This window comes from Pseudophryne corroboree, chromosome 1 (genome assembly GCF_028390025.1).
Source record: "Pseudophryne corroboree isolate aPseCor3 chromosome 1, aPseCor3.hap2, whole genome shotgun sequence".
NCBI classification, from domain to species: Eukaryota; Metazoa; Chordata; class Amphibia; order Anura; family Myobatrachidae; genus Pseudophryne; species Pseudophryne corroboree.
The window spans coordinates 964027542-964044692 of NC_086444.1; the positions used below are offsets into that span (position 1 = coordinate 964027542).

Below are 17151 nucleotides of genomic sequence, written 5' to 3' on the forward strand. Positions count from 1 at the left end.
CTTTATTTTACCTAAGTTGCCCCCCCTCCAGTGTGTACTCCGAAAGAGTGTTTAGTGCAGCCGCTCACCTTGTCAGCAATCGGCGTACGAGGTTACTTCCAGAAAATGTGGAGAAGATGATGTTCATCAAAATTAATTATAATCAATTCCTCCATGGAGACATTCACCAGCAATTGCCTCCAGAAAGTACACAGGGACCTGAGATGGTGGATTCCAGTGGGGACGAATTAATAATCTGTGGGGAGGGGGATGTACACAGTGAAAAGGGTGAGGAATCCGAGGATGAGGAGGAGGTGGACATCTTGCCTCTGTAGAGCCAGTTTGTGCAAGGAGAGATTGATTGCTTCTTTTTTGGTGGGGGCCCAAACCAACCAGTCATTTCAGTCACAGTCGTGTGGCAGACCCTGTCGCTGAAATGATGGGTTTGTTAAAGTGTGCATGTCCTGTTTATACAACATAAGGGTGGGTGGGAGGGGTGGTCTTCAGTATGCCGGCTGTCGGGCTCCCGGCGCCGGTATGCTGGTCGCCGGGAGCCCGACAGCCGGCATACCGACAGCCGGCATACCGACACTTATTCTCCCTCGTGGGGGTCCACGACCCCAGTGGAGGGAGAATAAAATAGTGTGGCGCACATAGCGTGGTGAGCGCAGCGAGCCCGCAAGGGGCTCATTTGCGCTCGCCACACTGTTGGAAAGCCGGCAGCCGGCCTCCCGGCGCCGGTATGCTGGTCGCCGGGAGGACGGCCGATCGTAGTGAACCCGGTGGGAGGGCCCAAGGACAATTCCATCTTGCACCTCTTTTTTCTTTCATTTTTCTTTGCATCATGTGCTGTTTGGGGACTATTTTGTGAAGTGCCATCCTGTCTGACACTGCAGTGCCACTCCTAGATGGGCCAGGTGTTTGTGTCGGCCACTTGGGTCGCTTATCTTAGTCACACAGCTACCTTATTGCGCCTCTTTTTTTCTTTGCATCATGTGCTCTTTGGGGACTATTTTTTGAAGTGCCATCCTGTCTGACACTGCAGTGCCACTCCTAGATGGGCCAGGTGTTTGTGTTGGCCACTTGGGTCGCTTAGCTTAGTCACACAGCTACCTCATTGCGCCTCTTTTTTTCTTTGCATCATGTGCTGTTTGGGGACTATTTTTTAAAGTGCCATCCTGTCTGACACTGCAGTGCCACTCCTAGATGGGCCAGGTGTTTGTGTCGGCCACTTGGGTCGCTTATCTTAGTCACACAGCTACCTTATTGCGCCTCTTTTTTTCTTTGCATCATGTGCTCTTTGGGGACTATTTTTTGAAGTGCCATCCTGTCTGACACTGCAGTGCCACTCCTAGATGGGCCAGGTGTTTGTGTCGGCCACTTGGGTCGCTTAGCTTAGTCACACAGCTACCTCATTGCGCCTCTTTTTTTCTTTGCATCATGTGCTGTTTGGGGACTATTTATGGCGCGCGTAGCGTGGTGAGCGCAGCGAGCCCGCAAGGGGCTCATTTGCGCTCGCCACACTGTTGGTAAGCCGGCGGCCGGCCTCCCGGCGCCGGTATGCTGGTTGCCGGGAGGCCGGCCGATCGTAGTGAACCCGGTGGGAGGGCCCAAGGACAATTCCATCTTGCACCTCTTTTTTCTTTCATTTTTCTTTGCATCATGTGCTGTTTGGGGACTATTTTGTGAAGTGCCATCCTGTCTGACACTGCAGTGCCACTCCTAGATGGGCCAGGTGTTTGTGTCGGCCACTTGGGTCGCTTAGCTTAGTCATCCAGCGACCTCGGTGCAAATTTTAGGACTAAAAATAATATTGTGAGGTGTGAAGTGTTCAGAATAGACTGGAAATGAGTGGTGGAAATTATGGTTATTGATGTTAATAATACTATGGGATCAAAATGACCCCCAAATTCTATGATTTAAGCTGTTTTTGAGGGGTTTTTGTAAAAAAACACCCGAATCCAGAACACAACCGAATCCGACAAAAAATTTTCAGGGAGGTTTTGCCAAAACACGTCCGAATCCAAAACACGGTCGTGGAACCGAATCCAAAACCAAAACACAAAACCCGAAAAATGTCCGGTGCACATCACTAAAGTTAATACCATGTTTGTATCTACTTTGCTGAAGCTTTAAAATGCCAATCCTAGCCCTCTTACTAATCCAAATAAAAGTGCCTATTATCCTCTCAATCTCCATAGTATCTCATTTAGACAATAAAATCGGAAGAGACTGGAAAAGGTAAAGGATTCTTGGGAACAAGATCATCTTCCCCAAGTTTGCTTGACCTAAGCACAAGATGTTAAGATGCCGTCACTTCTCAGCTTCCTCCCTAACACTATGCACAATACTATTCAAGTTAAGGGCATATACTGTAGATTATTTAGATTTTTGGGAAGTTGCACCCCTAAATATGTCATTGACTTAGTCGCCCATCCAATGGGAATCTCCCAATACTATGCCAGACGTGTATAACCCTGTCTCAAATAAAGCACAGTATACTTCTCAAAAGTAATCTCAAAACGTGACACCGATCTAAATTCTTTAATATGTGAAGTCAATGGTCCAAGAGTCTTCTTCGGGCCTATTTACAAATAAAATAACATCATCCGCAAAGGCCGATATCTTCATTTACTCTTTTTCAACACTTATCCACTTAAACGGTGTCCAATTTAGTAAGATTCTAAGCATGGGATCCAGAGCCATATTGAAGAGCAAAGGTGAAAGACAACAACCCTGTCTTGTTCCTCTGGAGATCACAAGGCCTTATCCCACAGTCTCATTAACTAATATTGAAGTGGTAGGAAGGGGATAAAAATTTTGATTAAAGCTTTCAAACTCAGTCCAAATCCCTGTCTGTCTAATATTTAATAAAGGTAGGGTCCTATCAAATGCCTTTGTGCATCAATGCACAATAACATGCTCAAGGAGTCAGGTTGAAGACTAGTCGCCATTACTGCCGCAATGGCTGTACAAATGCCTTTTACAGAGTGCCTATCTCTAGTAAAGTCCAATTGATGGTCTGTGAGTATAGAGGTAAGAAAGACCTGTAGTTGGTCTGGCAAGATTTTGCCCATAATTAAGTCAATATTTAGTAGGGTAACAGGATGGTAGTAGGAAGGGAGGGTCGGATCTTTATTTGATTTTGGAATAGGTGAGGTAAATGCTTGGCTAAAACGAGGACAGTAGGGGGTTCCGTTTTAATACTATGAAAAAGAGCATGGCGTGCAAGCACAATTGTGTTTTAAGAGTTTGTAATCAGGCCCTACCCTTTATTGAAATGCGTAGTCGCTGAAACACCAGCAATCTGCAGGGAGCCCCGATGACCGGCAGCCCGCACCAGAGCACTGATCACTGGTCCCTGGGCAGATGCGTATGATTTTGTTTCTCGCTTTTTAATTTTTTTTAACTGTGATCAGCTTCATGAAAACTGCTCCAAAAGCCCTTTAATAGATTCAGGTGATACTAAAATAGTGTGAAAGGGGTGTGAAGATACCCTATGTTTTATACTTTGCTACCATACATTCATCCAAACTTGCACCATACTTCCCTTTAGGAACAGATCAAAGTTTTATCCTTTGATCTGTTTGTTCATGAGCAGATACCACAAAGAGAGTGATTTCATTTTCTTAAGAAGCAGCTTAACATACTTATCCAAGGTCTACAGCAGTGGTTCCCAAACTTTTTTGAATCACGGCATCCTAGAGTATCAGAATTTTTTTCACGGCACCCCTAGGCCAAAAGTTTCTTATTAAGAAATTTAGAAAAAATAATTAAATTAAGTAAAATGTGCTTATATGTCATCCTTAGGTTCAGTTATGTGGTGAGGGACAGGATTCACTTCTGGTTGTCCACATAATTTATGATTGGAAGACATCAGCGCTGGTTTTGCCTATTACATTGACCATAAATATTTGAATTGATTCTTGACATCAATCCAAGGCACCCTGCACGTGTCCCGAGGTACCCCAGGGCCCAGGCTGCCTAAGCACATAGTTTGGGAACCACTGGTCTACAGACTATTATCCTAAACAAGAAGCTGATTCCATTAAAGAAGTCTCATGTGGCTCCTAGCCTATTTTACCACTTGAATTGCAGATTTAATTAAGTCTTGACTGGAGGAGACCTATGACTGGGGCATGACAGTGTTGCACATAGGCATAGCGCAGTACCCATTAAATGTTTCAAATATAATAATTCAGGGGAATCTTCCCTTTTTATGGTCCACATGAAACATTTAGTGATACTGTACTGTAGTGTAATGAAGTGTGTGTGGGAAAGGTGTACAGGGTGAGCGTAGTGTAGTGTAGTGCAGTGTGTGCAGGGAGTGGATGCGGGGTGAGCGGTAGTATAGTGCAGTGTGTGCGGGGAGGGGGTGCGGGATGACCGTAGTGTAGTTTAGTTCAGTGTTTGCGGGGAGGGAGAGTTGCAGGGTGAGTGTAGTATAGTGCAGTGTGTGCAGGGAGGGGGTGCAAGGTGAGTGGTAGTGTACTGTAGTGCAGTGTGCGGGGAGGGGGTGCGGGATGAGCGTAGTGTAGTTCAGTGTTTGCGGGGAGAGAGAGTTGCAGGGTGAGTGTAGCATAGTGCAGTGTGTGCAGGGAGGGGGTGCAAGGGGAGCGGTAGTGTACTGTAGAGCAGTGTGTGCGGGGAGGGCGTGCAGAGTGAGCAGTAGTGTACTGTAGTGCAATGTGCAAGGAGGCAGGGGTTGCAGGGCGAGTGGTAGTGTAGTGCAGTGTGTGTAAGGAGGGAGTGTTGCAGGGTGAGTGGTAGTGTAATATAGTGCAGTATGTGCAGGGAGGGGGTGCATGGTGAGTGGTAGTGTAGTGTGTGCAGGGTGGGAGCGCAAGGTGAGTGGTAATGTAATGTAGTGTGTGTGACGAGGGGTGCAAGGTAAGTGGTAGTGTAGTGTGCGCAGGGAGGGGTTCAAGGTGAGTGGTAGTGTAGTGTAGAGCAGTGTGTGCAGGGGAGGTGCAGGTTGAGCAGTAGTGTGGTGCAGTGTGCACGGGGGAGGGGGGGTGCAGGGTGAGCGGTAGTGTAGTGTAATGCAGAGTAGCTGTGCTTAGTCCTTGGAAGCCCCGCTGTCTGTGACGCGGAGAAGAATGCCGCAGAAAGTGAGTAATCATGGACTAATTAAGCTAACTAGAAACTTTAAATTGCTTAATTAGTCATTAGGGGTGGTTGGGGTGGGAGTGGTCAAAGGGTTCCAAAGCAAGTCCCCACAATTTTTCCATAAAATATGGATTTTGGGAAAAATTGGACTTGCTCTAGAGGTGTTTGGAGAAAAAAGTGCACCATGTGAAAAACAAAACAAAAACACGCACCCACTGAATACCAAAAATCTTTCACCCATGGGAAAAACCCTGCAGTGTGAGATTATTAAAAATATTGCTCCCAATTGAGTATGGCCCTTTTTATAACAAACTTTTCAGTTACTTTAGGATTATCTCACTGCACTGATGCCACATAACAGGCCACATGCAAATTCCATTCCAATATTTACAATATTCCTACTTGTTACTGATGATATCTGTGCTAGTGACACAAGTTGCATCAACTGAGCGCACGCAAAAAGAATACAAATATATATAAGCACCCTAATGGCTTTTTGAAAGGAAAAATGAAAATTTTCATATTTTTCAGATTGATGAATTTCTCAATTCACATTGTATAGCCTTAAAAGATACTTCCAATATCATATATAAAAATAACAGATAATGGTAATTTCATTGGCTTCGAATCCAATATAAGATGAACAAATTTCATTTGTCATTCAATACATTATTTGTCTTTCTTTAACCACACTGTCACTTCTCTGAAGCATAATGGCCATACAAGAAATTAGAATAGTATTTAGCAAAGGCCAAGAGAAAAAAAACAACCGAATCAACCAAAGTCATTAGCTGAGAGGAAGCATTACTAATTGTGAAAAATCTCGTTAACAACCATTAATAAGCATGTTAAGGTTTCATACACAGTATATTCACAGGGGAAAGTGGATGTCTGCAGCAGCATCATTACATGGATGCAAGGACAATGGTATGCAGAAAACAGATGAGTAAAAAAAGGTCAAGCCATATTCTTATGATAATGGACACTGATGTAAACTAAAAATGAAAATGTAAACTTACAATTTACGCAAGTCTGTATACTGGTAGAATCCATTTGGCCCAAGTTTCTTTAACATATTATGTTGCAGTAACCTGTAAATGATAAACCATAAATTATTATTATTATTTTTTATATTTAATCAAAAACAATTTTTTAAATGTAGTTTATATTTGTAACACCTATTTCAGTAATTATATAATTAAATTTATCAAATTCCCCAAACTTCTGAGCAAAGATCTGTCAACTGTGGTACTCACCTGACTGAAATGTGGTATGGTGGTGCAATGCGTGGTAAGAGTAGTGTCGGCATAAAACCCTGTGGAGGCCCCTAGGTAGTCGAAATCTCGGGGTCCCCTCACAAATTATCTCCTAATACGTTTTTAATTTTATCAACCAACAGTCTACAATCTGGAAATTGTAATGTGAATGTGCTTTATGTACTTTAAGGGGAGTATCCAATTACAGCAGAAGATACATCGGGCGTTTTTCGTGATTCCTGTGTGTTTTCAGTAGAAACAGACCTGATGCAGCTGAAACAAAATCCCTGATAAGCCGTGACTCACGCCAGTTTATCGGGGATAATTGGATAAACCCCCGGTGAGACAATTAGCCACGGTAATTAACCAAGGCTAATTGGATACCCCCTAAGTTGCTATTGGGTAAATTACATTAATACAGTATTTTCTCTATTGAGTAATGTAACGTTTTCATTTCTTCAGTTGATTCATTTTTAGGTCATTTAGAAACAATTTAAAAAAGCTTGATTGTCATTTTCTTTTAAGATCAAATCAATATTATTTTAATCCGTTGTCACGGGGAACATAGGCCGGTACCTACTCTGCCTATTTGGTAACCTGGCACTGGGTAAAAGGTAGGAAAGTGAGGGAGTTAGGGAACTGTGGGCACCAAAGGTCTCTATACAATGTGCTAGGACCTCTCTGGAGTTTTAATAAATAAACAATTTTTTATGTATGCCACACCAATCTCCCTTTTAAATCTGCACATCCTACCTATATTATAGTGCAACATGGATTTGCCAAAGTGAAAATGTGCTCCTTTTTTAAATTTGTTACTCCCTGCATAAGCCCCATAATATAAAGAGTACATGTGGCAGATGTATTAAGCCCGGAGAAGTGATAAAGCAGTGATACTGTACACCTCTATTTTAGTTTGTTTTATCAACACAACAGTATTCTATGATAAGGGTACCTGTCGTACGACCCTCTTGATTTTACCGAAAGAGGAGATTGAAGTATGTACCGTAACTTGTAATTAAAACTAAAACAATTTACTTTACTTTTACAATGTTCAGACTGACAGATACACTAGGTAACATTTACCAATGGTAACATCAAAGTTTATGTCAATACAAGTAGCACTGTATTATAACAGTAATCACCAGTACACTTAAGTAAATAAATGTAGGGTTTTATTGTACTCCAACCGACGATCTCAGCTGACTCTGGCTGGTAGGAATGAAAAGTTTATATTATCTGTAACAGCATTACTCATATAAAACGACCATTATATTCATATGACTACTATTAGTCACTACCATTGATACAATATTGTATCTAGCAACAATTTATCTTACTAATATATTACTCTAAACATAAAATACTAACTCCGACTCTAATAACTTTTATGAATAATATAGACTGCGCAGGGACTTATGGCCATCACGTTGGTGCACATGAAGTCTTTTCTTTTTTTAGAATACTACATTACCGATGTAACTCCGACAATGAGCTCTCTTGCTATCCTGAAGAGTTTAGTCTTAACGAGCCACTCTTTATAATCCCTTTTATGTATGCAATATAATCAGATTCTGTCTCTTCCAAAACTAATCCTGGTTGAATAAATACACATGTATTGTAGAATTGGGTAGCTGAAATATATCCTTAGTTACTGCATATACATTTGTCTCTAATTATTAACCATTAACTTTGTTAGTCTGTACTGCGCTAACGCTTCGGAAATGTGTCAGAGAAAACTGATGGCAATTACTTCTCTCTTATTTAGCTTGTTTGAGTTGGAGAAGAAAACTTTCTGCTCTTAAATCAAAGTGACAGAATAACAACTGATATCACTGCCAATTGTCGTGTCTGTGCTGTGGCTGAGGTAAGTCTATCTCTGGACGAAGTTAAACTGTTCTGTTTCTGGTTAACTAACTAACTTCTGTATATTAATAGATTAAAACATCCTTCCTTTATAGGCTGGTAATTACTGTAGTAAATAATACTTCTCATGGATTCATCATATGCAGTGAAATGAGATATTGCAACACATCCCCTTCAGTGTGAGGCTCATTTATATTAGTTTTCTAGGGGAGTACGGCTGGAGATTCTCTTCAGTGGGAAGCCCTTTTCTGACACTATTTATACGGAACTTCCCTTAGCCTTATATGGGGTTATGGGAGTCGCTCACCACTCCGGTCCTCCTGTCACTAACTGCATCAGGGTCATCGTTCCTCTGAACGGGTTGGCTGGAGAAGTCTCTGCCGCCTCTCGGAAGGCGTCACTTGAGGGAAGTCTCTCCTCACTCGGGCCAGCCTCCTCCGTCCCCGCCGTCACAGACCGCTCTCTCTGTCTGCAGGGTTAGGAAACCGGGTCCCACTATGACGGCCAGGATCACCAGAGACTCCCACAGGTCAGTAATCTGGTCTCTCCTCACGGTTAGCCGGGGAAACTTCTCTCTCCGTGTGTCACTCAGCCGCAGTAGCGTAGCTCCGATACTTGCTCTCTCTCCCCTCAGACTCTCTAACGGATCTCCAGTCGCCTCCTTATATCAGCTTCCTCCAGGTTTCCCGGATCAGTCCCGCCATCCACTCTCCTTCATGCGCTGGCTCTCCTCACCCTATTGGTGCTCCGATTAACCCCCACAAGTTTGTCAGTGGGCCAGTCCTTGGGGCCACGAGCCCATAAGCTCACTGCGACATCAATTGTTCAGTTCAAACTATTTGCCCTCCGTGAGGGTGATATACTGGTTATTTATATAAATCTTTACCCTCTATGAGGGTATATGCAGTTTAACAGGTTTTTTTTTTAATAAAAGGAATCCCATAACCTTTTACTTTAATCACTATACTATACATATTTGTGACCACATAGTTTTACATTACTAATGCAGGGTGTTACATACATCCCGGCTTTAACTATGCGTGTCCGCACGCATAACTTCAGATGACTCATAACTTATAATTAGAACATCACTACAATAAAAAAAATTAAACAAAACAAAAATATCTGCAAATTGCTAACATCTGTACCTAGACGGGAGTATGCCCTGTGTACTCCTTTCTGACCTTCTCAGTAAAGGAGTGAATTCTGTATCAGGTTCATTACATGCTATTTCATGAGGCAATATTATCCTAGAATCATGTATGTTACAACTTTCCTTCTCAATATCACGGGATAAGATTTATTCAGTCGCCAGGGTTGATCCTGGAGGAATAGAGACTAATGCTGGCCAGAACAGCCCCATCACATTTGTTAAGGAGTCGTTGAGCAAGGATTCAATACATTGGCTCACCCTCTCAGTCTCTTCACTTCCAGCGCTTTCCTTTGGAACATTTGGATTTTTGTATTTTTTTAACTGATTGCGATGTACTACTAAGGAGTAACGTCCATCCTCTTTGGCGATCCGATAGACAGCTACCTCAGGTCGTGGAATCTCTGTTATTCGATAAGGTATCATTTCCCAATAGCTGTCCAGCTTGCTATGTCGATGGTTGTTCTTCTTCAAAACCCAATCACCTATATTCAGAGACACAGCCAAAGCATTCTTGTTGTAGCTTTCGGCCTGTTGCTTCCGCACCTGATCCATTCTTTGATTGATGATAGTTTGTGCGGTTTTTAAACGTCTCTGATGCTCTCTTACCCAATCCATATGGGGAATTATTTCTTGTGCAATTTCCTGAGGCACTTCTAATCTCACATCTGCAGGTAATTTACCCTCCCGACCGAATAGCAGGTAAAATGGAGTGTAACCAGTGGAGCTGTGCTCTGTATTATTGTATAGAAAGGTAATCTCTGGTAGCAACGTTGGCCACTCTTGACGCTCCGCTGCGGGAATCGCCCTTAACATACTGATCAACGATTGATTCATCCTTTCGCATAGTCCATTACACTGGGGGTGATATGCCGTCGTTCTCAGCTTCTTGCATCCGTATAACGTACATAATTCTTGAAACAAGCGTGACTCAAAAGCGGGCCCCTGATCAGTTAGTATGTTTTCCGGATACCCGTAAGGACGAATGAAGGCTCTCCAGAGTAGTTCTGCAGTGGTTTTTGCGGAAAGATCACGCACTGGAAGGGCTACAGCAAATTTCGAATAATGATCTATCATGGTCAGAGCATACTGGTATCCAGTTCGGCTAGGCTCTAATTTGATATGATCCAAGGACACCAGTTCCAGTGGATAGGTAGTCATTATAGGATGAAGAGGGGCTTTCTGATTAGTGGGAGCGGGCTTGCGAAGGACACAATTCGAACAATTGGCGCACCAGTCGGCTATATCTTCTCGCATCCCAATCCAAAAGAATCTTTTCCGTAGTTGCGCCTCCAATTTTTGGGCTCCGAAATGTCCTGAGTGATCATGGTATGCTTGGAGTAAAAGGTCTTTATCCTGATGAGGTAATACAATCTGCGTGACGGGGCGATGTGTTCTCGGATTAATCCTGCCACGAACAAGAAGTCCTCTTTGTATCCTTAGACGATCTCGTTGACGCCAAAGTTTTAGCAATTCTGGTTCGATCAATTGTCGCTCTAGTTTATTTAACGTTTTTCCTGAAAGCAACAGAGTTTTCAACTTGGTTAATATTGAGCTTTCTTGCTGTATTTGACACCATTTCTCCTCAAGTTCTCTTTCTGTTACACTTGAGGTGACTTGTACTTGCATTGACTGTGCACTGGCGGTCACAAACCGTTGCTGAACAAGTAGATCATGGAACTTTGGCATTTCAACATCTTCCCACTCATCCTCCTCATCAACCATTTCAGTTGGACCGGATAGTCGTGACAAGGCGTCAGCATTAACATTACTCTTTCCGCTCCTATACTTGACAGTGAATTGGTAATTAGCTAGCCGGGAGCACCATCGCTGTTCCATGGCCCCCAAATGAGCTGTTGCCAAATGAGAGAGGGGATTGTTGTCGGTAAAAGCGATGAACGGAGTGGCGGCTAGATAGTTCTTAAATTTTTCTGTAACAGCCCACACTAATGCCAACAATTCCAATTTGAAGGCGCTATAATTTGCATCGTTTCTTTCTGTTTTTCTTAAGTTCCGACTCGCATAAGCGATCACTCGTTCTTTTCCTTGTTGGTTTTGCGACAGGACAGCTCCTAACCCGTGGTAACTGGCGTCAGTATAGAGTTGAAAGGGTTGGCTGTAATCAGGATATGCCAATATAGGCATTTGAGTTAGTAGTAACTTTAATTGGTCAAAGGCAGCTTGTTGAACAGTGGTCCAGACTATACGAGTGTTTCGATGTTGTTGGATCCTAGGGGTTCCACGGAGCAATTCATGTAATGGGGCTGCGATGTGAGCGAATCTCTTCACGAGTCTCCTATAGTATCCTACAAACCCTAAAAATTTCCTTACTTCTCTCAAGGTGGTCGGTATAGGCCAATTTTGTACTGCAGCAATTTTCTCCGGATCGGGGGTTACTCCTTCAGCACTTACAACGTGCCCCAAATATTGTACACTGCGTTTCAGGAGATAGCATTTTGAGGGCTTGACTTTTAGACCATACTCGGCTAAACGTTGGAAGACTTTGTGTAGATGCTTTAGGTGTTCTTGATATGTTCTTGAGAAAACTATGATGTCATCCAAATATAAAAGCACCATATCAAAGTTCTTGTACCCTAAGCAGTGCTCCATTACTCTTTGGAACGTCCCTGGCGCATTACAAAGCCCGAACGGCATTCTTTCAAATTCATAAAGTCCCATGGGGGTGGTGAACGCTGTCTTCTCTCGGTCAACAGGCGCCATTTGAATTTGCCAGTAGCCACTGGTTAAGTCAAGTGTGGAGAAATAAGTGGCTGATTGTAATGCTGTCAGGGACTCCTCAATTCTTGGTAACAGGTAAGCGTCTTTGTGCGTTATTTGATTGAGTTTTCTGTAATCTACACAGAAACGTAAGTTTCCGTCTCTCTTCTTTACTAACACTATTGGGGCTGCCCATGGGCTGTGACTCTCTCTTATCACTCCCGAATTGCTCATGTCTTCTAACATTTGTTTCACTGGTTGATATAATGCTGGAGCCAAGGGTCTGTATCGCTCCTTAATAGGTGGTGCATTTCCTGTCGGGATATAATGTTGAACCTGGGCCATTAATCCGAAATCAGCCGAATATTTACTGAAAGTGGCAGAGTTTTCTTGTACAACTTTCAGGACTCCTTGCTTGAGCTCCTTCAGTGTCTTTTTCCCCTATCTGTATTTCTCTCCACCAAGGAGATATATCTTTCTTTCCCTCACACTCTGTTGAATCAACACTTATCTGAGTGGGCATAGAAACCACATCGACAATGTCCTGAAAAGTCACCCACAACAGCTTAGCGAGGGTTTGATTTTGAAATAATCTAACTGGATAGTCATGAGGATTAAGAATACGTAAAGGCACTCGTCCCCCTTTTACTGTAACCAGAACTTTCGCTATTATAATGTCATCACGATGAGCCACATGATAAGGTTCCACGATGGCATCATAATCATTTCCCTGGGGTCCACATCGAGCCTTTCCCCACACAATGGGTTCCGTGTTGGGTTGCAGAATCACTGGTCGTCGGTCTGCTATTTTTACTTTTCCTACTTCTCCTGAAGCATTAACAAACCATTGTTATCCTTGCAGGGTTCTGATGGTTTTATGTAATGCTTGTTGAAAGATTGACGGTGTATTGGATAATTCCAGTCGTAATGCAGTGATTAGTTCCTCAAGGCAATTCTGTAGCACATTCATCCCTACAATTATAGAGGGAACGGTTGGGTCGTCCACGTTAGTAATAATACATCCCTGTTTCGGGAGGATGGCTTGCCCAATTTTAAAGTCAAACTCACAATATCCCTGGCATGATATACTCAGTCCATTGCTGTCAAAAAGTCTGAGCCAAGTTGGCGGGGGTGGCATAATTCCAGTTTCTCCCCAATATTGCTGGAAGATCTTCATTTGTATAGTGGTTACTTGAGAACCTGTGTCTAGCATAACCTGTACTGGTACTCCATTAATTTGGATGTTAACTATAGGACATTGTCCGACATATTGCGGGCACCATTCTTCTGGTGTAGGAAAGTAAAAAGATATGTAAGTGCGCAGCCAGCAGCAGCTGGTAAGGGGATGGTCAAATCCCCGATATATTGAAAATAAAAACACAAAGTACCAGCGCTGGCTGTAAAAATTATATAAAGACGGTTTGCTGAATAAAATAACACTTTATTAAACCATTAAAAAACCAGGAGTAGATTCCTGTTATTATTCTTAATAACACTTAAAATCATAAATTCCCCCTGGGTATAATCGCTATTTGCATCCACTCTCCTCTGGGACATATATTGTTACGGCTAGGACAATCTCCAGATGGCATTCACTGTAGCAGAAGATAGTTACCAGTTCCACAATGGAGATATATGATGGCATCAGCTTTAGGAAAAGTCCATTGCTAGCTGTGTTTGTGGATCCGGTCTTTTATCTTTGTTGGAAGAAATTTTTCAGTGATGGGAGCAATGTCCAATAGGTGCCGAAGATGTCAAAGTCCCAATGTATCGTGGAATGATGCCCAGGTGGCTAGACAGGCTCAACGCGTTTCGCTGGCAACAGAGTGATCCAGCTTCCTCAGGAGCATAAATTCAATGTATATTGGGTCTCTATTTATACCCTCCTTCATGAATCAATAACCAACACCTGTCCGGTGCTTAATTAAAAACTGCAGCAAACCGTCACAAATATAGCTTTAAATATATCATTATTTGCACAAAAATCTGCTGTTATATGCAGAACAAATCCCACCTCAAAATGAGTATTATTACTTGATTTATACATAAAACTAAAATTGAATGAAGCCGGTCACGTGACATAAAGGAACACGTGATCCGGATTCTATACAATCCTATTGGTCCCATTGTAGCATGTGATCTAAGTCACATGATCGGAGACTCGATCGTCCCCTTCTTAGAAGGTACTTATTGTAGTTTCTAGGTTTTAGAAGGATCCTTTGGTACACGTGACCCTGAATTTCCGATCACGTGACTTGCTGATCATTGGTTCACATTAATCACATGGTGTGAGTGACGTCATCGGAGGAAAGATCCCCTTCATAGAGGGTACTAACTGTTCTTTCTATACTTATGCTTTAGTTATATATCTCACAAATGACGTGACCATATTTAGTGAGAGAGAAATGTTATATACAAATCCAAATAAATATAAAAACAAATATAAAAACGTATTGGACCTGACTTATATTATTGGTAAGGCTTTTCTCGCAATTTACTCGGTCCAGCATGTTTAATATTTGTAAATAACCATTATGGCTATTGATACATATAGACAAATTCTTCTTATATATTTTAATACATTATGTATTACAGATGAAGAGCAGAGATATAACACAGAAATAAAGATGAAACACATTCCCGTGTGTGATTATAAACATATGTAATTCAACCCATACTCATGTACACACATATATACACACACACCTGCATATACACACATATACACATATATATATATAATGCACATGGAGACTGCGGCACTCAATTTTCTGAAGTTGAAGAGTTTTTACTGAAGCATAATTTCAAAAGTTACAAGATGCCTTTACAAGGCCGACGTTTCGGTGCTGCAAGCACCGTCTTCAAGGCAGGCATGGATGGTATTACAGGTACAAGAAACTAGCAAGACAAACAAACATAGATTTCTTACCTAAATAGGCCCACAGACATCACGCCGCTGGAGAGCCGGGACCGGACTCCGCTTCCGCCTGCCGCAGCTGCGTCTGCGTCACTTCCGGTGACGTCAGTCGACTACCTCCTACGTTACCATGGAGACGCGTCCCGTAGTCATGGTGACGCGTCTAACTCTCTGGCCGCCTCTATGGAGCCGCTGACTGATCTCCCCGGCCCTCCAAGCGGCGATCTGCTGAACAAACACAAGGGGACACATTAGTAATTGCTCTGCTGGGCATAATAGCACATAAGAGGGTATGCAATAGAATATGCAGACATGGATACACACATAATGCACCAGATGGTGCACTAGACATTAAAGATATTGTTTGTATAAAGAATGAAGGAAGAAGATAAGAAAGACAAAGTAGGAAAGCAACACACTGAAGTGGCCAAGGTGGATTAGGCCTCACACTGCTGTAAAGTAAAGCACATATACTAGAGCGCATATAGTGATTGATGAATTAATGTCCACCAAAGATGTTCCAGTTCAGACGTTCATTCATGCCGTTAGGGGATACTGTATTGAGAACATGTATCCACTTGCTTTCGCATCTTAGAAGCTGGCCGTCTCGGTCACCCCCACGTAATGAACTGGGGACGTGATCTATCAAAATGTGCTTAAACTGTGCCAGTGTGTGTCCCTCAGAGAGAAAATGGCGAGCCACTGGTTGGTCGGCTACCTTGGATTTCAAAGCCTTATTTATGGATGAACGGTGTAGGGCCATTCGTTCCCGGACGGTACGGCTGGTTTTGCCCACATAATACATTTGGCAGGGGCATATAATGATGTACACGACATGCGTGGATTGACAAGATAGTGTATGTTTAATCTTGAAACGCCGGTCCTCATGCGGGTGTTTGAAGGAGTTGCCAGTGATCATATGAGTGCAGGTAGTACATCTAGGGCACTTGTAGCACCCTGCTGGTTTAGTCATAAAGTGTGCTTGCGCTGGAGTTTGCTTAAAGCCCGTGATGTCCGTGTGGACCACCAAGTCCCTGATGTTTTTGCCCCTAGTGAAACAAGGCATGGGACGTTTATGCCTAAAGCATGTTGTTTCTTTGTCTGTCGCAACTATGGGCCACAAGGCCCGACTCGCCCTTTGGACCACTGGGCTAGAGGTGGTGAAGGCCATTCTCCACGGGATTACTGCTTTAGTAGTGCGAACACTGGGGCATAATAGTTCGTTGCGGTTCATAGCTAACACCTCCTCTTTTTGTTGTTTCAAAAGGTTTAGACTATAGCCCCTGGTTATGAATTTGTCAACCACGCCATCAATGCCTTTAGCGGCGGTAGCTGGATCATCCGCAATTCTTGCTACCCTCATCATTTGAGACTTAGGCAAACCCCGTTTGAGGGGTTTGGGATGATGGCTTGATGCCAGCAGTAGGGTATTCCATGTCTAGTGCACCATCTGGTGCATTATGTGTGTATCCATGTCTGCATATTCTATTGCATACCCTCTTATGTGCTATCATGCCCAGCAGAGCAATTACTAATGTGTCCCCTTGTGTTTGTTCAGCAGATCGCCGCTTGGAGGGCCGGGGAGATCAGTCAGCGGCTCCATAGAGGCGGCCAGAGAGTTAGACGCGTCACCATGACTACGGGACGCGTCTCCATGGTAACGTAGGAGGTAGTCGACTGACGTCACCGGAAGTGACGCAGACGCAGCTGCGGCAGGCGGAAGCGGAGTCCGGTCCCGGCTCTCCAGCGGCGTGATGTCTGTGGGCCTATTTAGGTAAGAAATCTATGTTTGTTTGTCTTGCTAGTTTCTTGTACCTGTAATACCATCCATGCCTGCCTTGAAGACGGTGCTTGCAGCACCGAAACGTCGGCCTTGTAAAGGCATCTTGTAACTTTTGAAATTATGCTTCAGTAAAAACTCTTCAACTTCAGAAAATTGAGTGCCGCAGTCTCCATGTGCATTATCTATTATTTCCACTGAAGGCACCGAACATCCACTTTTGGCAGCAAAGGAGTGACGGTTCTAAACAAATCTGTACACCAGGGAGCTATTGCCCCCACCCGGAACCGAGCACCCACCGCTCAAATATCCAGGCCTGTGGCTCACACAGTTCTGGTGTTTTATTTTTTCAGCAGCCATCCTTTATATCTGCTTATAC

The 17151-nt window shown here is 43.2% G+C and overlaps 1 protein-coding gene across 1 annotated transcript in view; it reads right to left on the reverse strand.

Moving 5' to 3' along the window:
- The window catches only part of RXFP1 (relaxin family peptide receptor 1), a 589706-nt gene that overhangs the window by 157470 nt on the left and 415085 nt on the right, over window positions 1-17151 (reverse strand). The window contains exon 5 of the mRNA XM_063920473.1: window positions 6108-6179. Coding sequence (XP_063776543.1) covers window positions 6108-6179 — 72 coding nt within the window. The remainder of the gene's footprint in view (window positions 1-6107; window positions 6180-17151) is intronic.